Source organism: Lutra lutra, chromosome 17 (genome assembly GCF_902655055.1).
Source record: "Lutra lutra chromosome 17, mLutLut1.2, whole genome shotgun sequence".
In the NCBI taxonomy this organism is placed as follows: Eukaryota; Metazoa; Chordata; class Mammalia; order Carnivora; family Mustelidae; genus Lutra; species Lutra lutra.
Window position 1 is genome coordinate 52,669,291 of NC_062294.1, and position 22,604 is coordinate 52,691,894.

The 22,604-nt window shown below is 52.7% G+C and overlaps 2 protein-coding genes and 5 non-coding genes across 8 annotated transcripts; all 7 read left to right on the forward strand.

The window, feature by feature from the left end:
• The first annotated feature begins 534 nt into the window (after positions 1 to 534).
• On the forward strand, positions 535 to 4,324 carry RPL13A (ribosomal protein L13a). Of its 2 annotated transcripts, XM_047710847.1 has the most exons (8): positions 535 to 658; positions 2,276 to 2,348; positions 2,732 to 2,797; positions 2,998 to 3,099; positions 3,304 to 3,389; positions 3,567 to 3,626; positions 3,905 to 4,027; positions 4,209 to 4,324. In XM_047710847.1, the coding sequence occupies exons 1-8, from the start codon at positions 644 to 646 to the stop codon at positions 4,293 to 4,295; spliced, it is 612 nt and encodes a 203-aa protein (XP_047566803.1). In that variant the 5' UTR covers positions 535 to 643; the 3' UTR covers positions 4,296 to 4,324. The 2 variants fall into 2 exon arrangements, with proteins under 2 accessions (XP_047566803.1, XP_047566804.1); XM_047710848.1 differs by lacking the exon at positions 535 to 658 and having other exon boundaries at positions 2,270 to 2,348; positions 2,917 to 3,099.
• Positions 2,395 to 2,478, forward strand: LOC125090060 (small nucleolar RNA Z195/SNORD33/SNORD32 family). The gene has a single exon (XR_007124167.1). It is a non-coding gene; the product is annotated as a small nucleolar RNA Z195/SNORD33/SNORD32 family (small nucleolar RNA).
• LOC125090059 (small nucleolar RNA Z195/SNORD33/SNORD32 family) lies at positions 3,139 to 3,224 on the forward strand. The gene has a single exon (XR_007124166.1). It is a non-coding gene; the product is annotated as a small nucleolar RNA Z195/SNORD33/SNORD32 family (small nucleolar RNA).
• Positions 3,427 to 3,497, forward strand: LOC125090061 (small nucleolar RNA SNORD34). Its single transcript, XR_007124168.1, has one exon. It is a non-coding gene; the product is annotated as a small nucleolar RNA SNORD34 (small nucleolar RNA).
• Positions 3,685 to 3,771, forward strand: LOC125090062 (small nucleolar RNA SNORD35). The gene has a single exon (XR_007124169.1). It is a non-coding gene; the product is annotated as a small nucleolar RNA SNORD35 (small nucleolar RNA).
• A 9,096-nt stretch (positions 4,325 to 13,420) lies between the features above and the next one.
• RPS11 (ribosomal protein S11) lies at positions 13,421 to 15,729 on the forward strand. The gene is made up of 5 exons (XM_047712365.1): positions 13,421 to 13,577; positions 14,288 to 14,419; positions 14,610 to 14,685; positions 14,997 to 15,126; positions 15,544 to 15,729. Exons 1-5 carry the CDS (start codon positions 13,563 to 13,565, stop codon positions 15,665 to 15,667), a joined length of 477 nt encoding a protein of 158 aa, XP_047568321.1. The 5' UTR covers positions 13,421 to 13,562; the 3' UTR covers positions 15,668 to 15,729.
• On the forward strand, positions 14,807 to 14,888 carry LOC125090064 (small nucleolar RNA SNORD35). The gene has a single exon (XR_007124170.1). It is a non-coding gene; the product is annotated as a small nucleolar RNA SNORD35 (small nucleolar RNA).
• Positions 15,730 to 22,604: the final 6,875 nt, after the last annotated feature.

The following is a 22,604-nucleotide window of genomic DNA, read 5'->3' on the forward strand; positions in this document are numbered from 1 at the left end:
AGAGCCCGATGCGGGGCTCGATCCCAGGCCCTGAGATCATGACCTGAGCCGAAGGCAGAGGACTAACCCACTGAGCCACCCAGGCGCTCCTACTTCCACCTGTTTTACAGATGGGGATACTGAGCCCCACACAGGGCCGGGGTTCGCCCAGGTCAGGAGGAGGCAGAGCAGGCACCAGAATCCAGACGTTTAAGTCCAGACTGAGCGCTGAAGGGAGAGCCCACTTGCCCCCTGCGGGCCACCACGAGCCCTGCAGCCTGCTGTCGCTTTAGCGAGTGACGGCGCATCCCTCCACCGCAGACACCCCGGCAACCCCCGAGAGATTAGCAGCCCCTCAAAAATATGGCGGCCAAGGCGGGCCAGCCTCGTCTCAGCAGAGCCGCTTCCTACCCCCACGTGATCTCTCCCCCGGCACACCAATGGCCACCTAAGAGCCGACGAGAAGGATTGAACCCGGATTGGACAGTTAGAAGACGACCCGCCTTCTAGCGGGGCCCCCTCTGCGCACGCGCGAGACACTTGGGCCAATGAGAAGACGGAAAGCTGCCCGTACAGCCCCTGCGGCGTCACTTCCTCCGCCCCTGTTTCAAGGGATAAGAAACCCTGCGCCGAACCTTCCTCCTTTCCCAGGCGGCTGCCGAAGATGGCGGAGGGGCAGGTGCGGGCTCCGCGCGGGCCGGGGAGGCGTGGGGCGGGGTGGGTTCCAGGCCAGAGCAAGGTTGGGCCCTCTTTTCCCTCGTAGGTGCGTTGTGAAACCTAAACTCGGTAATTGAGCGAAAAGCGAGGCTTTGGGCCTAAAAGAAGTCTGTAGCAGGGGAATAATAGGAAAATACCGTGACGGTTTCTTTGACCCGGGGCTGACTAAAACGTGGCATCATCCCTTCCTCGGGAGACTGTGGGGATTCCCAACACGGGGAGAGTTACTTTAAAATTAGGCCTTGTTTGCCTTTTTCTCAGCCAGGCCTTGGCTGAATCGGGCCCGTGTGTCCCCAGCGGCGAGGAAGCGCGCGGGAAGCGCCTGGGCGGCCTTGAGGTGATAGAGTAGACCGAGGATCGGCCAAAATGGAGGCCGCTCCCGCCCTGCCCCAGGCCCGCGTCACTTCACCTTCGTGGGAGTGCTGGTCCGTGCCCTGCAGCTCTGGACGCTGTGGTGGGAGATCTTACCCGGTGGTTCCCGAGTTCCTGCCTACAGGACGACCGGGAACGCGTTGCTAGTCTTCCCTTGTTCGTTGGGGCTGACGGATGCTTTAAAGGCGAGGGAGCTGATAAAAGGCTGCACTGCCCTTAATTACCTGGGGGCCCTCGAGGGGCGCAGCAGAAGCTTGGCTCCGAGTTCCTGGACTCCTCGTCTGATTTCTTCCATGCAGGGGAGGGGATGGCTGGGGAAAGGGTGTCCGTGTGAATTGGGTGTAATGAGTCCGAGCGGTAGGGGGAGGAAGAGGTGCGACGGTGGAGTCAGGAAGGTGGTAGAGTTCTCGGAACACGTGTTCTGTGCCCTCACTGAGTGCCTGGTACAGTTGGCGTTGTGTTTGGTGTCATTCGGTTGACTTAGCAGAATGTTCCTGAGGCAGATACTGTTATCCTCATCTTCCAGGTGAGGAAGCTGGAGATTTTTAGCCAAAGTCACATTGTCAGGAAGTCTGGCTTTAGATTCTGTACCCTTCTGCCTTCCACCAATCACAAGTGTTTAACAAGCGCCCGGTAAGAGTGGGGACGTGACTCGTGGTGAAGAAGCTAAGGATTTGGTTTTGAGCGGTTCGTCAGGGATCCAGAGCTGAATACAGCGTAAGGTAGAGCAGAGGCTCCGGGCTATTCTGCAGGGCCTCACCTACGCTGAACCCGTTCCTTTACTGATCGTTCTGTGCTGGAAACTAATACCCCTGAGAGAATTAGCCTGTTGGGATTCCACAACTTGGTTCAGGGATTACACATTCTAGCTGGATCAAAGGACAGAGTGTTGCCAACCTTTGTTCAAATCCCAGCGCATCCTCTCACCCTTGAATATAATTGGGGCTTAAGAATTCCGGCCCTTCAGGCAGCTGAGATGTGGGGAAAGGCCCTCGTTTTATTCCGTTCACTGAAATTGTGAGTCAGCCATTTGCTTTCTTGCCCACATCTGTACAGTGGACCTTGAGTCCTAGTTTCCAGGGCTGTTCATGGGTAAGAGGCACTCGGGGATATGATGAAAGAAACAAGTAAAAAGCCATGCTTGGTGTGGGTTGGGGGGAGTCAAACCTGAGGTTGCATCTAAGCATTTTCACTTTATTTCCACCAGGTCCTGGTGCTCGATGGCCGAGGCCATCTCCTGGGCCGCCTGGCGGCCATCGTGGCTAAACAGGTGCTTCTGGGTAAGTCTGCTCTGTCCACAGCTCCCCTGGTCATCAGTCCCAGCCAGCGGTCAGTGATGAGCAACAATCACCATCTTTCGTTTGAGTCTCACGACTGTGAGATCAACCCCATGCACCGCTCTGAGACCAGGCACCTACCCCCTCTCCTGGGATTGGGGCTCTGAGATGGAAAACTATTTTCCATCAGGCTGTTCATTTAAGCACAAATCCAGCTCTGCTGGGGTCTTGGGTTTCTTGTGCATGTGGTCAGCTCCACACGGGCAGAACCCTGTTTCCAGTTCGCAGCAGTAGCTCGGCACATGGATGGTGGCCGGTTTGTAGGTAGAGCCCTTGGGTGGCTTCTAGTCTTTGTCCTTATCTGCCTCACTTTCCTTTTCCTCTAGGCCGGAAGGTTGTAGTTGTGCGCTGTGAGGGCATCAACATTTCTGGCAATTTCTACAGAAACAAGTGTAAGTTAGGGCCTGGGAGAAGGGCTGGAGAGGGTGGACCTGGGAGATTTCTTGGCCTTCACTGGCTCCAAAAGTGAGCCCACTAGTGGTGGGAAGTGCTCATTTGCGTTCCCTAACAGGCCCTTGGGAGTATGGATGTGTGTGTTGAAGAAGTTAGCATGTGGCTGGGGGCTGAGGCCTCGCACGCTCTCTCTCCCCAGTGAAGTACCTGGCCTTCCTCCGCAAACGCATGAACACCAACCCGTCCCGCGGCCCCTACCACTTCCGAGCCCCCAGCCGCATCTTCTGGCGGACCGTGCGAGGTGAGCTGGGCCCGAGGACTGCAGGGGGTGGTGGGATGGGTGGCCAGTGATGAGGACTTCTCCCACCTGTGTTCGAGTTCCCCAGACCATGAGATGACTCCACATGCACTACCATCTGAGGCCACTCCTCTGCCTGTTCGGGGGGGGTGAGGTGGGGTCCTTGTGAGCCCCGCAGAGTGAGCCTGCTGTGCCTCCCACCAACAGGCATGCTGCCACACAAGACCAAGCGAGGCCAGGCTGCCCTGGACCGCCTCAAGGTGTTCGATGGGATCCCGCCGCCCTACGACAAGGTGAGCTCGACGGCCGGCTGCGCAGCATTCGTGTGTCTGGCGTCCGTGATGTTGCAGTTGTACCTACATTGTTTGACCCTCATGAGAACAACACTGGCTGAGACGCTGCTCCAGCCAGCCTTCTGCCTTGCCTGTCCCTTACTCCAGGGCTCTTAAGCCCCTCTCCTTCTCCAACAGAAAAAGCGGATGGTGGTTCCTGCTGCCCTCAAGGTGGTGCGCCTGAAGCCTACGCGGAAGGTGAGTTCCAGGTTTCACCACGTTGTCTCGCTAGGGGGCAGCCTTGAGGCCCGAGACTGGCAGATGATGGCTCTTTCTCACGATGGTCTGCGGATGCCACTGTGGGCGGTGCCGATAATGCCTATGGCTCAGCTGATGCCAGCAGGGACACTGTCTCCTCGGGTGGGTGTGTCTCTGCTGGGGAAAGTTAGGTCCAGTAGGACAGCTTGTCCGCTCCCTCTCCCATAGCCGCCCTGGCCCCCCTTGCTCAGGACTAATTTCTTCTCCCTCCCCCATAGTTTGCTTACCTGGGGCGCTTGGCTCACGAGGTTGGCTGGAAGTACCAGGCAGTAACAGCCACCCTGGAGGAGAAGAGAAAGGAGAAGGCCAAGATCCATTATCGGAAGAAGAAGCAGCTCATGGTAAGGATGGGCCAGAACCCGAGGGTACCAAACTCCTGGGCAGGGCCTTGTGGGTGAACTCTCTGGACACAGTGGTCTTTGGTCCGAGGGGCCTCTGCTTGAGGCCCAGCTTGGGGCAGAGAGTACAAGTGGGTTCCCGGGCAGCAGCAATTGACCACCATCTGTCCTCTTCACCCCACAGAGGCTACGGAAACAGGCCGAAAAGAATGTGGAGAAGAAAATTGACAAATACACAGAGGTCCTCAAGACCCATGGACTCCTGGTCTGAGCCCAATAAAATTGACTGTTTGTTCCTCACGCTTGGCCTGGCCTGCCCTTCCTCCATCGCCGCCCTAGGATATGGGGACCTCCCAGGGGCTGCTGTCCTCAAGCCACAGGCAGCCTGGGGCTTAGAATCCTGGGAACACAGAAAGGGTTTTAGTCATTGCTGTTAAGAAAAGCTTTCTTAAAAGGTGAAGAAAAAAAACTCTTTAAGAGCTTTGAGGCATAATTGCCTGTGACCTACTCAATCCTGACAGTTCAATGAAACTGATAGTTGGAACAACTATTTCAGTGTTTGCTTAGAGGGATCGGGAAATGATCGTAGGGGAGCCCTGCATTGTGAATGTGGGTGTGTTTGAACTTGCCGCAGGCTCGGGTGCTAATACTCTGCAGCTGTTAGGGTGTGAGGGCGCTGGGGGCCAAGCCTAGGGTTGTACAGCGGTGGTTCCAGACGAGTAGCCTGGGAAGTACAGCCAAGGGCTCACAGGCACTGCCCTTGTGCTTTCCCTGTATTTTGTGATCCAAAACTAATAAATTATTTTTGAAGAAATTTGGCGTCTTTGCAGTGTGTGTCTGCTGTGGAGGCAGGCCTTTGGCAACAAGCAAAGGGGGCCCTGCTCGGGTCCCTTTCCACAGTGGTTGGATTGTAACTTGTCTGTGGAGGAGTTTTTATCTACCACTTAAGGAGTTTCCTTCAGAATCCTGTATAGGTTTGTTTCTCAAAACCATCATGGCCTGAGGTTGCCCAGTGGACCTAAACCCTCACTAATTCAGCTGCAAAGTATGGAATTGTGATCTTAAAACCAGCCCCATCCTTGAAGGGTAGGTGGGCTCTTCTGGCCTTGTGCCACATCCGGTGGTCTGTGCGTTGTGTGAAGAACCAGGGAGGCAAGTAGCATTAGGCAGTGGGGATGGGAATGTGAAATCTAATGCTTCAGAAGAGGAAAGCTAGGCTTCAGGGACAGATGGTGGAGGGGAGACAGATTCAAGCAGGCTCCATGCCCAGCACGGAACCCAAGGCAGGGCTCAGTCTCACCACCCTGGGATGACCTAAGCCGAAACGGAGTCCAAAGCTTCCCTGCCTGAGGTGACTGTGAAACTACGATCTGGAAGAGTAAATGGAGCATTGAGTAGGTACCAAGCTCTCTGCTGTCACCTGTTTCATACTGCCCTTGTAGGTTAGTAGGCAATAATAAATCTATTTTTTTTTATTTTTATTTATTTTTTAAGATTTTATTTGATAGAGAAATCACAAGTAGGCAGAGAGGCAGGCAGAGAGAGGAGGAAGCAGGCTCCCTGCTGAGCAGAGAGCCCGATGTGGGGCTCGAACCTAGGACCTGGGATCATGACCTGAGCCGAAGGCAGTGGCTTGACCCACTGAGCCACCCAGGCGCCCCAATAAATCTTTTTAGACTCTATTTGACAGCAACAGAGGAAACAGAAGCAAGGGTGAGCTGGAGGGGAAGAAACAGGCTCCCCACTGAGCAGGGAACCAGAGGCGGGACTCAATTCCAGGACACTGGGATTGTGACCTGAGCCTAAGCCGAAGGCAGACACTTGACCACCCCCTCCCGCCCTCCCCAGGCGCCTCTCACTTGGAAGTTTGTAATTTAGTTCAATATTCAAATGCCTAACAATGCAGAGAAACTAGATGAATGTGATACTCATTTTACTATAATTCACAGGGCATTTTTTTTTCAAGATTTTATTTATTTATTTGACAGAGATCACAAGTAGGCAGAGGCAGGCAGAGAGAGGTGGAAGCAGGCTCCCTGCCACGCAGAGCCCCATGTGGGGCTTGATCCCAGGACCATGAGATCATGACCCGAGCCGAAGGCAGAGGCTTTAACCCACTGAGCCACCCAGGCTCCTCAGGGCATTTTACTTTTAATTTAGGGGGCAGATGACGACTCACATATCTGTCATGATTAGTCTTCCCAAAATGCCCAATATGCCACAGCGACTTAACGTTTTCTCAGAATCATTTAACAAATGGGTGCTGTGTTTGCCCATCCTGGGGCTCCCCCTCACCACAGGAGCTGCCTCCAGAAGTGGCCAAAATCAAGTATTAAGTTTAGCAAAACTGCTTGTTAAAGCAGCACTAATACAGTCCCCCGAAAACATGATCCCTTAGATAAATTTGGCTGTACAAACGTAAAAACTTCCCACTTCAAAAACAAGCCACGGACTGGGAGGAAATATTTGCCAACCCCACCCCTTTTGAAGAACTTGTTTCCTGGATATATTAAAAAACAAAACAGGGGCGCCTGGGTGGCTCAGTGGGTTAAAGCCTCTGCCTTCGGCTCAGGTCATGATCTCAGTGTCCTGGGATCGAGCCCCCCATAGTGCTCTCTGCTCATGGGGAGCCTGCTTCCTCCTTTCTCTCTACCTGCCTCTCTGCCTGCTTGTGATCTCTGTCTGTCAAATTAAAAAAAAACACACCAAAACAAAACAAAACAAACAAAAACAGAGGGGCGCCTGGGTGGCTCAGTGTGTTAAGGCCTCTGCCTTTGGCTCTGGTCATGATCCTGGGGTCCTGGGATCAAGGCCTGGGCTCTCTGCTCAGCTGGGGCCTGCTTCCCTTCCTCTCTCTCTGCCTGCCTCTCTGCCTACTTATGATCTCTGTCTATCAAATAAATAAAATCTTAAAAAAAAAAAAAGCCGGCGCCTAGGTGGCTCAGTGGGTTAAGCCTCTGCCTTCAGGTCATGATCTTAGTGTCCTGGGATCAAGCCCCACATGGGGCTCTGCGTGGCAGGGAGCCTGCTTCCACCTCTCTCTGCCTGCCTCTCTGCCTACTTGTGATCTCTCTGTCGAATAAATAAAATCTTAAACACACACACACACACACAGAAAAACGGGCACCTGGGTGGTTCAGTAGTTAAACATATCTGCCTTTGGCTCAGGTCATGATCCTGGAATCCCAGGATGGAGCCCCTCATCAGGCTCCATGCTCAGTGGGGAGTCTGCTTCTCCCTTTGCTCCTGCCCCCATTTGTGTTCTCCCTCTCTTTCAAATTAAAAAACAAAACAAAACAAAAACCTCCAAACTCCATAATAAGGAAAAACAACTACAAATTGGGGAAGAATTTGAAGAAATATTTCACCAAAGATACACAAATGGCAGATAAGCATGTTAGAAGGTGCCCAACACTGTTCATCAGCCGGTCAAATGGGATCTGGGCCAACCCCTTAATCCTTCGGGGGCAGACACTGAGGCTCAGAACCTCCGGGTCAGCCGCAGGAACATTTTCGAAGCTCTGTCTCGCACCCCGCCCACAGCACATGGGCGGGCCTGGCCCATCTCCGCCTCATCCGCTAGGAGCTCTAGCACACCTTCCCATCCTGGTCCATAGCAGGGCCCAAGGGAGGGTCTTAACCTTGCTAAGCATTGGGCGCACATGGCAACGTGAGCTTCCCCAGGTCAACCAGGATTTGCACTTCGGTCGTGAAACCCTGGTTAAGTACGTCTGAAATCCCGCAGAGGCCAGAAACACTCTGTCAAGTGGTCATCCCTGGAGCTGGCTGGAGTTCATTATTGGGCGTCAAGGCCGTCTGACCCTGCGGGGCAGAAAGTCGATGTGGTAGGTTGTAACCAGCCTCAAAATGATAACAAAACTGAATAGAAACAGAAAGGAGAAAAATCAGTATATTGCAGGAAGGAAAGGAGAAAGTTGAGTTAGAAAGCAAGAGGAAGGAGGCAACTGGCTGGTTCAGCTGGGAGAGCATACGGCTCCTGATCTCAGGGTCATGAGTTCAAGCCCCATGTTGGGTGTAGAGATTACTTAAATAAGTAAACTTAATAAAAAGAAGAGAGGAGGCGCCTGGGTGGCTCAGTGGGTTAAGCCGCTGCCTTCGGCTCAGGTCATGATCTCGGAGTCCTGGGATCGAGCCCCACATCGGGCTCTCTGCTCAGCAGGGAGCCTGCTTCCTCCTCTCTCTCTGCCTGCCTCTCTGCCTGCTTGTGATCTCTCTGTCAAATAAATAAAATCTTTTAAAAAAAAATAAATAAAAATAAAAAGAAGAGAGAGAAACAGGTTTTGGTCACGATGCGACCGTATTTCCTACTGTGGGTTGTGGTCATTAAAAGCTGTGGGCCAAAATATCTCCAAACTGCCCCCATCTCCCCCTTCACTGTGAAGCAACATATATGTTTTTGCTTTTCCCTTATCATCAAAATCTCACCACCTATTCTGAGCCATTTGCAAAATACCGAGCATTTTAAAAACCAGAGAGGAAATCACACCTAATCTCACCACCTGGAGATGCAAACCACCGGGGCAAAGTCATGCATTTCCTTCCAGGCTTTTTTCTAAGTCACTTTTGTTAGCTTAGCACACGCTGCAAATAACAACTATCGGGCCTGCCTTTTTTTTTTTTTTTTAAACTAAATATAATAAATCCTTATCAAGTCATTCAAAAACTCCAGAAATTACTTATGTCTTCAAAAAATAAAGCTACTACAAGGTCGGGGGTGGGGAAGACATAGAAGGTTTTAAAACAGAAAAATGAAAAGTTTTAAAACAGAAAAAATGAAGACATAGAAGGTTTTAAAACAGAAAAATGAAAAGCACCTGGGTGGCTCAGTGGGTAAAGCCTCTGCCTTCGGCTCAGGTCATGATCCCAGGGTCCTGGGATGGAGCCCCACATCGGGCTCTCTGCTCCACAGGGAGCGTGCTTCCTCCTCTCTCTGCCTGCCTCTCTGCCTGCTTGTGATCTCTGTCAAAAAAATAAAAAAAATAAAAAATAAAAGTCCTTCCCTCTGAATGGAACCCCAAAGGGACTGAAGCAGTTACAGTTAAAAATGTTTCATTCAAGGGCACCTGGGTGGCTCAGAGGGTTAAGCTTCTGCCTTTGGCTTAAGTCATGATCTCAGGGTCCTGGGATCGAGCCTCGAGTCAGGCTCTCTGCTTAGCAGGGAGCCTGCTTCTCCCCCTCTTTCTGCCTGCCTCTCTGCCTACTTGTGATCTCTCTGTCAAATAAATACAAATAAATAAAATCTTTTTTTTTAAAGATTTTATTTATTTATTTGACAGACAGAAATCACAAGTAGGCGGAGAGGCAGGCAGAGAGAGAGGAGGAAGCAGGCCCCCCGCTGAGCAGAAAGCCCGATTCGGGGCTCGATCCCAGGACCCCAGGATCATGACCTGAGCCAAAAGCAGAGGCTTTAACCCACTGAGCCACCCAGGCGCCCCAATAAATAAAATATTTTAAAAAAATGGGACGCCTGGGTGGCTCAGTTGGTTGAGCGGCTGCCTTCAGCTCAGGTCATGATCCCAGCGTCCTGGGATCGAGTCCCACATCGGGCTCCTTGCTCAGCGGGGAGCCTGCTTCTCCCTCTGCCTCTGCCTGCCACTCTGTCTGCCTGTGCTCATGCTCTCTCTCTCTCTCTCTCTAACAAATAAATAAATAAAATCTTTAAAAAAAAAATGTTTCATTCAGGGGAGGCTGGCAGGCTCAGTCACCAGAGCAAGAGAGACTCTTGATCTTGGGGTTGTGGGTTCGAGCCCCACAGTAGGTGTAGAGAATACTGACACAGCAATACAATGTTTCAGAATTCACAAGCTAAAAAAAAAAAAATTTTTTTTCACAAAACTATTAAGTGTGAAAGAAATTTAAGCAATTCAACTTTCAAATTATTTTTGTAAGTTAGTAGCATTTACATCTTCGAAATTAGTACAACTTAAAAGCCACAATATAGGGCGCCTGGGTGGCTCAGTGGGTTAAGCCGCTGCCTTCGGCTCAGGTCATGATCTCAGGGTCTTGGGATCGAGGCCCGCGTCGGGCTCTCTGCTCAGCAGGGAGCCTGCTTCCCTCTCTCTCTCTCTCTGCCTGCCTCTCCATCTACTTGTGATCTCTCTCTGTCAAATAAATAAATAAAATCTTAAAAAAAAAAAGCCACAATATACATATGAACAGTCTACTCTATAGCTACATTGTCCAACAGAACTTTCTGTGTTGATAAAAATGTTCTGAATCAGGGCGCCTGGGTGGCTCAATCAGTTAAATGTCTGCCTTCAGCTCAGGTCATGATCCTGGGGTTCTGGGATGGAGCCCTGTGTTGGGCTCCCTACTCAACAGTGAGCCAGCTTCTCCCTCTCCCTGTGCTCCTCCCCCTGCTCGTGTTTTCTCTCTCTCTCTCTCTCTCTCTCTCTCTCAAATAAATAAAATCTTTAAAAAAAAAAAAATGCTCTGAATGTTTTTTTTTTTTAAGATTTTATTTATTTATTTGACAGAGAGAAATCACAAGTAGGCAGAGAGGCAGGCAGAGAGAGAGGAGGGAGCAGGCTCCCCGCTGAGCCGAAAGCCCGATGTGGGGCTCGAACCCAGGACCTGGGATCATGACCTGAGCCGAAGGCAGCAGCTTAACCCACTGAGCCACCCAGGCACCCCGCTCTGAATGTTTTCTAATATGGAAGCCACACCTGGCTTCTGGGCACTTGATCTTTGAATAAGGTGACTGAAGAACTGAGTTTTAAATTGTATTCAATTTAACTTTAATCTGTATCTCTTAAAGAATGAACAGCCAGTGGTTGGAGGTGCCGGGGCTCAAAGCCAGGGTTTCATAGCACAAAGCATGGGCTCTCTCACTGAGCTACACCCTGTCACTCAATTTAAATTTAAATAACCACATATAGGTTCGCATGGGTGGCTCAGTGAGTGAAGCCTCTGCCTTAAGCTCAGGTCATGATCTCAGGGTCCTGGGATCCAGCCCCGCATTGGGCTCTCTCCTCCGCAGGGAGCCTGCTTCCCGCTCTCTCTCTCTGCCTACTTGTGATCTCTGTCTCTGTCAAATAAATAAAATATTTTTAAAAAATCACATATAACTATTGGCTAAGTTACTGAACAACGCAGTGTTTGAAACCTACAAAGTCCGCAGTTATATCACATAAGGAGATTTAAAAGAAAAGCAGCCATCCCATAGACTATCAATAACTAATAAATAGATGGGTCATAGTATGCCTTCTGTTCTGCAATTTAGTTTGTCCATGTACAAATTCAACCCAAGGTAAAACAGCCTGAAGACCCATTGGAAGCTAACAGGATGACAGTGGTTGGGTCTGGAGAGGGAAACTAGGCATCGGTGTCTGGGGAGAAGAGTGGGAGAAAGATTCATTCATTTTTGTATTTTTTGAATTTTGCACCGTGGGCATGAAATACCTATTCAGAACCAACTGCACATTTAAAACAATGAAATACGGCTTGGCAATCTTTTCATTTCCCGATCGATCGAGCTCCCTCCCCTTTATTAACTGCCTGCAGAGTATCCCATGGTGGAGACATGCCTTGATTTATAGAGCTGCCTGTAAGGGTGGGCGTTTTGGCATATCCCAATCCAAACATCATTCATTTGATGATTTAGTCAACAAGAATGAATCGAGCACTGAACCACGTGACAGCGGCCAGAAAGCCCTGGAGAGCAAAGCACGTAAAAATTCCTGCCTTCCTTTTAGTGGAGAAATGGAAATGGGATAAATGTAAAATCCAGCCTGCTAGCAGAGCTATGGACACCTCGCGCTCTTTTTAAAAGATTTCATGTATTGGGGCGCCTGGGTGGCTCAGTGGGTTAGGCCGCTGCCTTCGGCTCAGGTCATGATCCCAGGTCCTGGGTTCGAGCCCCACATCGGGCTTTCTGCTCAGCAGGGAGCCTGCTTCCTCCTCTCTCTCTGCCTGCCTCTCTGCCTACTTGTGATTTCTCTCTGTCAAATAAATAAATAAAAAATCTTTAAAAATAAAAAAATAAAAAATAAATAAAAGATTTCATGTATTTATTTGAGAGAGAGCACGCGGCGGGGGGCGGGGGGCGGGGGGGCGGTGAACCGAGTGGAAGGCAGACGCTCAACCGACTGAGCCACCAATCGCCCCAGAAATCTCACCCTCTTCATAGTGGGTACCCAGTGTGGAATCTTGGTGGTGGCGGGGGGGTTAGTTTCCTCGGGAAGCCTGCCTGAGAGGTGAGGCGCTGAACAAAGAATTCAGTTGAAGGGGAGCTTGGGTGGCTCAGTGGGTTAAAGCCTCTGCTTTAGGCTCGGGTCATGGTCCCAGGGTCCTGGGATCCAGCCCCCCATCGGGCTCTCTGCTCAGCAGGAGGCCTGCTTCTCTTCCTCTCTCTGCCCGCCTCTCTGCCTACTTGTGATCTCTGTCTGTCAAATAAATAAATAAAATCTTAAAAAAAAAAAAAAAAAGAGAATTCAGTTGAAGGAACAGCAAGTTGAAAAGTCCCAAGGCCCAGAAGGATCTACAAGTTTTAGAAGCAGCAAGGAAGGAGGAGAGGAGCATTCTGCAGTTAAGAAAAAAAATGGAAGCACCTCATCACTAAATGCTACAGGATAAGTACACAAATTGAGACGAGACTTCGGACCCTGGGAGAGCAATTTTTTGTCAGCCGAATCGAAAAAAAAATTAAAAATATTAAAACCTGTCCTTCGTTAAGACTTTGCTTTCTAACAAGTGACAAAATAACAAATTTGTATCCAGTTATAGACCTGCACCGCCCAATGCTATAGATGTTAGTTAGCTCCATGTAGCTGTGTAAATTTAAATTAAATACTATGAAACTAAGTTAAAAATTCAGGTCCTCAGTCTCATACACATTTGATGTGAAAGCAGCCACACCGTGTTGGATAGTCCGGATAATAGCACATTTCCATCACTGCGGAATGTTCTAATGGATAGTGCTGTTACAGACAGAAAATCAGCACAGGGGTGTTTGTTTTGTTTTTCACTAAACCACCACTGTCTGGGGGATGAAACAGGGTATAAAGCACAACTTCATTACTCAGGGGGAAAAAACTCATGGTCCACGCCCGCCCCTCACAAAGATGGCAGCGCCGTCGGCTCATGCTCTTAAGACCGCCCACCGCCCCGCAAAAAGATGGCCGCCACCGCATCCCGTTTGAATTCTGCAGGCGCACAGCCAAGCGGTCTCCATACTCCACGTGATCTTATCCCTGCCGAAACATGCCCGCCTCCCTATAACTCTCGCGATAACGTTAGGGGGCTAGAAGCTGGCCTCGCCTTCCCAACGTGAACTAGCAGGACCAGCGCATTCCTGGCGTGAATTTGGCGAGACCGCTTCCGCCGCTTCCCGACCCCCAGCCCTTCATCCTGTGGGGCGTCCGTGGGGCTTTGGGCCGCCCGTCAATCACGGTCGCGCCCGAGGCCCCGCCCCAAACCGTGTTCCGCCCCCTTTCGTCACTTCCTCCTTTGCCCCTGTGCAGTCGATAAGGAAACCCGGACGCCTTTCCGCCTTTCCTTTTTTGAGGCGGCCGGGAAGATGGCGGACATTCAGGTGCGGTCTCGGGGCTGGCGCGGATGCTGCGGGGCCCACCCTCGGCCTCAGGGGCGCGTCCCGGAGAGAAGGACTACGCGCCCCAGTTTGAGGGCTGATGCCAGGCGACTTCGATTTCCCAGGCTTTACCTCGGGGACGCGTGTCTTCGAATTAATCTAGATTAGCGCCTCCTAAGTCCCGGGGGCTCCCCGCGTGGGGTTTAGTGGCGGCTCAAGCCTTTTTGGAGTTATCTTCTTAAAACTCAGGGTTTACGGGGTGTTTTTTCCGGAGGCCTTGGGCCGTCGGGTTAATCCTGTGAGAACTGAGCCCTAAGGGCTAATCCAGGAAGCCCGTGGTTTTGGTATTTATTTCTGAAATCGCATGTATTATATAAGGAGAGAATCCTGGGTGGGTGTCCTTGTGGCTTGAAGAGTAGTCGTTGCTGAAAGATGTTCACGTTGTTAGAGGAATGATTTTGTGCGCCTGGGTTTTAAGGAATGAGTGCTGCAGGTGACGGGAGGTGTTTTAGAGCATAAATGCTGAAGTAAACGCTGGTTCAGAGTTGAGTCTCAACTCAAGAGACTCGGGGTGAGTGTTTTCAGTGGTAGTGATCGAGGCTTGGGAGGCTGTCGTTTGGGGAGTAAATGCTAGGAAGGATAAGGTTCTGGGGTTTCTGGGAAGGCTTCCAGGCCGAGTTGCAGTCTCACCAGCTTCCTCCTCGTTCATCTAGACCGAGCGTGCCTACCAAAAGCAGCCAACCATCTTTCAAAATAAGAAGAGGGTCCTGCTTGGAGAAACTGGCAAGGAGAAGCTCCCGCGATACTACAAAAATATCGGTCTGGGCTTCAAGACGCCCAAGGAGGTATGGGGGCTACCCTCAGAAGGAAGGAGACCCCTGGGTTCCTGCACGTGTGTGCGCAAACCAGTAACCTTGGCCACAGCTGGGTGGCTGGTCCCGGGGCTGGTGGGAAATGTAGTTCCGGACCCGGGGCCACACCCCCGGGTTATTTCAGGAAGTGCTTCTTCAACGCTGGCTTCTTTCCCTTATTCAGGCCATTGAGGGCACCTACATTGACAAGAAGTGCCCCTTTACTGGTAATGTCTCCATCCGAGGGCGGATTCTGTCTGGTGAGTGAAGGCACCTGGGTGCTTGGGTTCAGATTTCTGGATCTGAGGGATGATGGGCCCGGGGATGCTCAGATTCCTGGGTGAGGGGGCGGTGGGCAGACTCCTGGTTCCAGGGGGCACTGGCAGATGTCTTTTCAAGATGGTCTTTAGACGCCCACCATGGGCATGTTGAGAAGGCCATTTGGCACAGCCGATGTCAGCAACAGGGCTTGGGATCCTACCTAGGTAGCTCCCAGTTCCCAGCATGCTCTGGGCTGCCCAAAGCCCCCCTTTCCCGTGGGGCTGACCTACAGTCCGTCCCTTCCCCCCAGGTGTGGTGACCAAGATGAAGATGCAGAGGACCATTGTCATCCGCCGAGACTACCTCCACTACATCCGGAAGTACAACCGCTTTGAGAAGCGCCACAAGAACATGTCCGTCCACCTGTCGCCCTGCTTCAGGTGAACACAGTGGGCCCGCAGTTCCCAGGCAGAGTGGCGGGCGTGGTGTGCCCCCGAGGCTGAGTGACACGCGACCTGGCTGCTGTGTGGGTACTAAACTGTTGGAGATGGTGTGAGGAGACTGTGCAGCCAAGCACATGTCCTCAGGAGCCTCCAGTCTGGGTATAGTGGAGGGGATCGATGGAGGTCTTCTGTCCCGAGAGGCCTCTGAAAGGTTTGGAGTGTCCTCTGTCCAGCTTTGGGTTTGGTACCTTGGACACAGTTTGTGTTCAATAAATAATGACCGGGGACAGGTGGAACTGGAAACTGGAGCTTGGGTAGGGTTCCGGGGCGGGGGCCAAAGCAGAGAGGCCTCAGCCTCCAGTGGCCTGCATGGGACAGGCCAGCCCGTGACACAGCCCCTGCCCCTCTCCACAGAGATGTCCAGATCGGCGACATCGTCACAGTGGGCGAGTGCCGGCCCCTGAGCAAGACAGTGCGTTTCAACGTGCTCAAAGTCACAAAGGCCGCTGGCACCAAGAAGCAGTTCCAGAAGTTCTGAGACTAGACACCTGTCCACACCCCTGAAGAAAATAAAGTTATTTTCCCAGTCGGGGACCTGGCCCAGGGTATCTGCTCCTTTGCCAGAGGGGTTGTTCCTGGGAGTGGAATGGGGTTGATGGCAAAAAATGGGGTTCTCTCTCATTCTCTGGACCCCGGTATAAAGGAGGGACCGGGAGCCACATCCTTCCTGTCCTCACATCTCTGGGTGAAGATAGGAACCTGTATTAAGACACTGCTCCCTTTTTGGGTCTCCTTTTGGTCCATGCCACCTCTTGTTGTCGGAATAAGTAAGCCCTTCTACCTGTCGTTGGGGTGTGCCCCCCACCCCCCAGTCTCTGGGGAGGAAGTGAGTGAGGGCGGAGGGCCCTCTGGACCTGGCTAAGGTTGGGGAAGTGGGGGGGGGCAGGGGGCTGGTGGATGGGCTTGCGGAGTCCTGTGCTGCCTGGTTCTGAGCCGCAGGGGTCTTGACTTTAGCCTGGGCTTTTCTGTCTCCCCCCGACAATGGAGGAGTGAAGCATGGAGACCAGGCAGCTCCCCCCTCCAGCCCCAGGCCACGCTGCCCCTTCCTGAGTGAGCACCATGCCCCTTTGCAGATGAGCAAACTCATCTGTCGCAACAGGTTCTCCCCTGGGTGAGCAGCTCAGCTCCAGGTCTCACTCAGGTTCTAGAAACTTCCTTTGCCTGAAAGTCCAAGGAAACTGGCTTTGAAGGCCCCTCTCCTAGTGAGGCAAGCTGGAGCCAGCCTGGGACCCACCTCAGCAGCACCTGCTTGCAGGCTGCTAGACGTGGGTTAGGAAAGGCCCTGGAAGGGAGACTGACCAGGTCGGGGTGGCCTTGGGGGAGGAGAGAAATGGGGACAGGGTCAGGGAAAGAGCCTTCTGACATGGCCAGATGGTGATGCGGAGTGTCCGGAAAATGTGGGGAAGGGAGAGAGGTTGACCCTAACAGCGGAAGGCAGTCTATTAGGGAAAGAGGGACCTTGAGGACCAGTTAGAGACCCGAAAGGGACTCAGCTGGGTTCTGAGCAAGGTCGGAGACCACAGGTAGTGACAGACTCAGATTTCAGAATAAGACCAGACGGACCTTGAGCAGGAAATCAAGTTCAAGATGATAGACCTGGGGGGCAGCAAGGTGGCGGGATTGAGGAGGGGGGGGTGGCTATTAGAAGCTGTAGAGAGCCCCTCACCGGAGTTGAAGCTGGCAGCCAGGGGAGAAGGAGGCACCTGATGGCTTCGGCCCTCGGGGCTTGGTGCTGCTGGGATCCCCAGGTCCCTGCCCCCCATGCCTGTACCAGGGACTGAGGCACAGCACTGGTACAAGGGTTGGGAGACAGGGCCGAGAGGAGAGAGGAGCTGCTACCTCCAGGGACACCGCCTCTGGACCGGCTCCGCGGCTCCTTTTTACCCAGACCCAGCGAGGGCGGGGGTTCCTGCCAGAGGAAGTGGGGCCGCATCAAAGGGGGCAGGAAGGGGCAGGGACAGGTCAGAAGGGGGCACCGCCCTGGAGTTTCAGCCTGTAAGCCTGCCCCACCCCACCCGTGCCGGAGGGCAGAGACCCCGCGGGAGGGGCCTGGGACCCAGAAGGGCTCTGAGGTGGCCCCAGGAGCCCCCCCCACCACAGGTGTTTCCGTTTGGGGTGGGGCTGCGCTGTTGACAGCAGCCCAGCTACCTTGTTCCCTCCCAGTGGTCTTGGGGTGTCTCCTTGGCACCCCACTGTGTTAGGGTACATAGTCGCGGGTGGGGTGCCTGCCTGGTGTGTGCTGGGGGACACCTATGCTGGGTCTGGTGGGTCATGTGGCAAAGACCAAGGAGAGACGCCCTGGGGCCATGCCACTTGTGCCTGGAGGGAGGTGACCACCGTGTCTACCCTTTTTTAGAGTCAGGTGACAGCCAGAGACCACTCTGGGGCCGGACTGTCACAGCCTCAGAGCTTGCCCTCTGCCCTCCGCACTGCTTAGCTGGGCAGCGCCCAGCAGACTCGCTCACTCCTCTGAGCTTTCGCACTGGCTGTGCCCACTCCCTGGCAGCTCTCCGCTCAGGTGTCCACCTGGCTCCCTCCTACGTTGACTCGGCTGTAGTGCTCCCCAGCCTCTTGCCATCCGGCCAAACCGCCAAGCTGCCCAACCACCCTTCCCGGCTTGATTGCCCTGCAGAGACCGATGAAGCCCATTTCTTGTGTATTTGTATGTTTATTGCACAAACCCCTGTGATGGAGCGTGTTTGTTTACCTGTTAAGCGCTGGAAGGTGAGCTCCGCATCCCCAGCACTTGTCCAAGTTGGAAGCACCCATACGTGTTCAGGGGAGTAAACAGTTAAATCCCGCATCCCACAAGGCAGGCCTGTCCTTGGAGCTCAGCGGAAGCAGGGACCATGAAGAGATACCTCCAAGTGACAGCATGGTGACCACAGGCTCTGTTCTGATTTCCAGCTCTGCTGCTCATTAGCAGGCGACGACGGCCCCTCCCCGGCAATCATTGTTGCAGCCTCCGTGGTTCTCTACCTCAGCAGGACTTCTGGGATCAGGCACCTGAAATCATTTGACTGGTCTGGTCTGGTCCCGAGGTCTGTGAGTGGAGTCTGGGGAACTTGAAGTAGCTTCTGTATGTGTCTGAGCCATCCCTGCTGCCCCATTTTGGGGCATTTTGCCCAACATCCCGGAGCCTATCATGGCAAATCCCTGGGAGTCTAACGTTCTGGTAGGTCCCAGCTCTGTTCTATGTTATCACAGAGGGCTACAGCAGAGATTCTGCTAGAATGTTCTAGCAGGACATCAAAGCCGTTCTAGAAGAGTTTTAGGGGCTTATCAAACCAGCCCAAGGTCCTTCGTGGTTGCCATCATTCATTCTACCAATATTTACTGTGCTGGCCCCTGCCGATGCCAAGAGGGAGCAAGACATCCGGGGCATGGCGTCTCAGATCCCTGGGACCCTAACAGCAGCTGGGAGTCGGGGGTAGGCAGGGGTGCACATTAAAGGAAACAAATGTTACTGTTATGCCCTACATTTGCCCCATGCCCAGTCCTTGACTCCCTGAAGCCTCTCTCCTGAGGTTGGCAGAATCGTTATCCCCACTTTATAGATAAAAAACAGGGCTCGGAAAAGCCAACGTGGAAGAAGGAGGATTTGGTTTTGAACTCAGGCGAGATTACCTCCCGGGGTCAGTAGGGGGCACTACTGGTGCAGGTGCAGAGGGCGCGATCATAGTGCACAGTCCCCAGGGCCAAGGCAGCTTCAGACATCGTCAGAAGGGACCCACCCTGGGTTCAATGGTTCAGTGCTCTGCTCGAACCGTCTTGAAGTTGGAACGAGGGGCCCCACATTTTCGTTTGCCCCAAGCCCTGCAAATTACGTAACTGGTCCTGCCATGGGCTTCCTCTTCTTTATAGTGGGCCCCTGGGGAACAGCAGGAGCCCAGGGGCTCTGGAGGGCACAGTTAGGATCGTTAGAGACGGACTCTGGGAATATGAGAAGGGACACCCACGAGTTGCTATAAATAAACGGGACCCCAGAACACCTAGAAGGGACTCCCAGTGGGTCCTAAGCGACCCTGAAGGCTTTCTCTGTTGTAGCAGAAAGGAGGGATGTTATGGGGAATGTTCTGGCTGACTGAGAGCCCTCACTGCCCAGCCCTGGCAGAGGAGGTCAGAGGCGGGTATTCTAACAGGGACAAAGAAGGGCATCCTTCCTGACTGTGGTAGGCTGACATTCCCCCAAATATGAATGCCGTAATCCCCTGAAACCTGGGAATCTGTTACTTCATATGATAAGCCGGACTTTGCAGATGCAATTAAATTCAGGGTTTTGAGATGGGGAGATGATCTGGGATTATCCAGGGGACCAATGTAATCCCTAGAGTACCTGTAAGAGGAAGGTGGGGGCCGAGTGGCTGGCTGGTTAGTTCAGCTGGGTAGAATATGACACTAACAACACCGCCGTTGTGGGCTTGCTCCCCCCCACAGGCTGAGAAAAACATTCGTTCTTACACGTTTAATAAAAATTAACTTAAAAAAATAAGAGGGAGGTGGGAAGATCAGAGTCAGAGAGAGATTTGAGGCTGGATGGCCGCACGCACACAGAGGTCAGAAGGGAGAGAAGCAGCTGTGTTGCTGGCTTTGAAGCTGGAGGAAGGGTCCATGACAATGCAGGCAGCTTCCAGAAGCCAGAAAAGGCAGGGGAATGGATTCTCCCCTCGAGTCTTAAGAAAGAACCAGAGCTGTGGACCATTTTAGATGTCTGACTTCCAGAAGTGTAAGATCAAAAATCTGTGTAGTTTCGAGCTGCTGAGTTCGTGGTTGAATTACAGCAGCAGTGGGAAATAAATGAGTGATCCGGGGCTGTGGGGAGCGGCCGCCGAAACAGGACCCTGGGACACGTGGGGAAAACCCTGCGGGAATTTTCCCAGAGCCGGAGGACACAGACTAGCTGGCCCTTGGAGTGTTGAAGCAGGACTTCATGGTAGAGCTAGGAGACACTCTTATTTTTTCTTTTTTAAGATTTTATTTATTCATTAGAGAGAGAGAGAGAGAGACAGAAAGAGCACAGGCAGGGGGAGAGGGAGAGGGAGAAGCAGATTCCCCGCTGAGCTGGGAGCCCAGTGTGGGTCTTGATCTCAAGACCCTGAGATCATGACCTGAGCTAAAGGCAGACGCTTAACCAAATGAGCCACCCAGCAACCCCCCGCCCACCACCCCCCCCCCCCCCCGCCACCATCAAGGACTTTTCGGCAGGACCCAGTGAATATTAGATCAGTGTTCTGACAGGTGTGGCAGTGACAGTTGATGGGACATTGTACCAGGACCGAAGACACCCAGAGGAGACAGATACCGCTGAAGGACAGGCAGGCAAAACGTGAGTGTCATGGAAGCCCCAGGGACAATGTCCTAGCATCCCGGGAGCACTGTGGCAGGAGCCCAGGGCATGTCCCTTATGGCATTATTTAGGGATATAGACTATAGAGAAGATCCCTTGTGGGGGGTGGGGGGGGGGTTCTTAACCAGTAGAGTAGGACTCAGGGACCTAAAGAGAACACACATAGCAAGACCTCAGGGTCCCTTTTCAGTGGGGTCCCCAGGCCCTTGAGGGTGGTTCCCTCTTGGGTGAGAGAGCAACAGTCTAACTGACGAGGAGGTATGGGAAAGGCCTGATGGCAAGTCCCTGAGAAATGTGGGAGGGTGGCTGCTGGTAGGAACGTTGTAGCAGGAGACAAGGGCCTGGGGCTGAGGCCCCTCTGGGGTCACACCAGGGAGAACGTTCAGGACTGGCTTAGCAGGATCCCAGGGGTGGGGTGGCCGATTCCAAGAATGAGATTAGCAGAAGCTGTTGCAGACATTATGTCTGGGCCTCAGGGTTCTATCAGGGGACCCAAAGGTTATGGGGGTGGGGACCCGAGATATCAGAGACCCGGGGCCAAGGAGAGGCCTCTGGCCAGGACACGTGGGCGATGGTTTTCAGGCTTCAAGGGAAAGTAAAGCAGGGTCCCGGGGCGCACTGTCACAAGACATTGGCCCTTTTATACCAGGGTCCAAGGAACATCACAAGAAGAACCTGAAGCCTTTATTTTATTGTTCACTTTGCTTGTTTTTGGTCTTGAGGTCTCTAAAATGAGAGCCCCAGGGCTGCTGGAATGGTCCCCTAGAGACATAGCCAGATCCCTAGGGACACAGTGGGACAGCTGGGCCTGGCAGTTTCCTCGGAGGCTTTGAGAAAACAGAGGGTGCTGTAATAGGATTTGTGGGGGGATGAACGCAGGATCCTTCAGCACCATTAGAGGCCCCGAGGGTGGATCTTAGTGGACATTCTAACAGGACCAAGGAGAGGAACGAAAAGAAATCCAGTGCTAAGTTGAATACAGATGGACCACGTGTCATAGTTAATTTCATGTGTCAACTTGGCGGGGTCCGGGCCCCAGCTGTTGGGTCAAACATAACTCTGGAGGTTTCTATGAGGATGTTTTGGTATGAGACTTCCACTAAAGCCCCGGCACTTGGAGGAAAGCAGACTGCCCTTCCAGAACGTGGGTGGGCTGCAGCCCATCGGCTGGAGGCCTGAACAGAAGGACAAAAGGGACCTCCCCCAGGCGGGCAGACTGCCTTCAGACTTTCCCAAGCAAGATCCACTCTCCCTGCCTCTTCAGCCTGCTGCTGTGGGACCTGACCCGCAACTCCTTCCCGAGTCCCCAGGCTGCCAGCCACCCCCTATCATATTTTAGACTTGCTAAGCCAGCACTGTCACATGAGCCAATCCCTTAAAATAAGTCTCTTTCTATGTATGCACAACATTCCAGTGTAATGGAGGCAGGGCGGCCGCGGTGTGGGCGGGGGGGCCTCGACAGACAGCAGTATATCTTGGGACTATGTTACTGACGCCGAATCCAGAAGATACTAAAGAAGTGTAAAAGCATTTTTTTTAATTTTTTAATTTTATTTTTTTATGTGACAGAGAGAGAGATCACAAGTAGGCAGAGAGGCAGGCAGAGAGAGAGGGGAAAGCAGGCTCCCGGCTGAGCAGAGAGCCCGATGCGGGGCTCGATCCCAGGACCCTGAGATCATGACCTGAGCCGAAGGCAGTGGCTTAACCCACTGAGCCACCCAGGCACACCGTGTAAAAGCATTTTAAGGGGACACTTAGGGGACGAGTTCCAAGGAGGAAATTTAGAAGGGGTCTGGGGAACATTCACAGTAGCAAGAGCTGGTGAAGGGGTGGGAGGTGGGGGTGGCTGGACAAGGAGGTAAGAAGAGGACCCCCTGAAACTCCCAAGTCTGGACTCTGACAGCGTGGGGCTCTCCACTTTGTCATGAATTCGCTGGGTGGTTCCCACCACAAAATAACAAACAGGGAGCAACAGAGAAAGACCAAAAGGAAAAGAAACAAAGAAAAAAAGTTTTCAAGAGCGAGGCAGAGACAATACTCAGAGGCAGGGCACAGGGCTTGGGGTGTG

Bases quoted from the DNA above. Each gene is read 5' to 3' on its own strand.
- RPS11 (XM_047712365.1), top strand. The intron at 14,420-14,609 runs GTATGGGGGCTA...TCCCTTATTCAG, and splicing joins GCTTCAAGACGCCCAAGGAG to GCCATTGAGGGCACCTACAT. The intron at 14,686-14,996 runs GTGAGTGAAGGC...CCTTCCCCCCAG, and splicing joins CCGAGGGCGGATTCTGTCTG to GTGTGGTGACCAAGATGAAG.
- RPL13A (XM_047710847.1), top strand. The intron at 2,349-2,731 runs GTAAGTCTGCTC...CTTTTCCTCTAG, and splicing joins GGCTAAACAGGTGCTTCTGG to GCCGGAAGGTTGTAGTTGTG. The intron at 3,627-3,904 runs GTGAGTTCCAGG...CCTCCCCCATAG, and splicing joins GCCTGAAGCCTACGCGGAAG to TTTGCTTACCTGGGGCGCTT.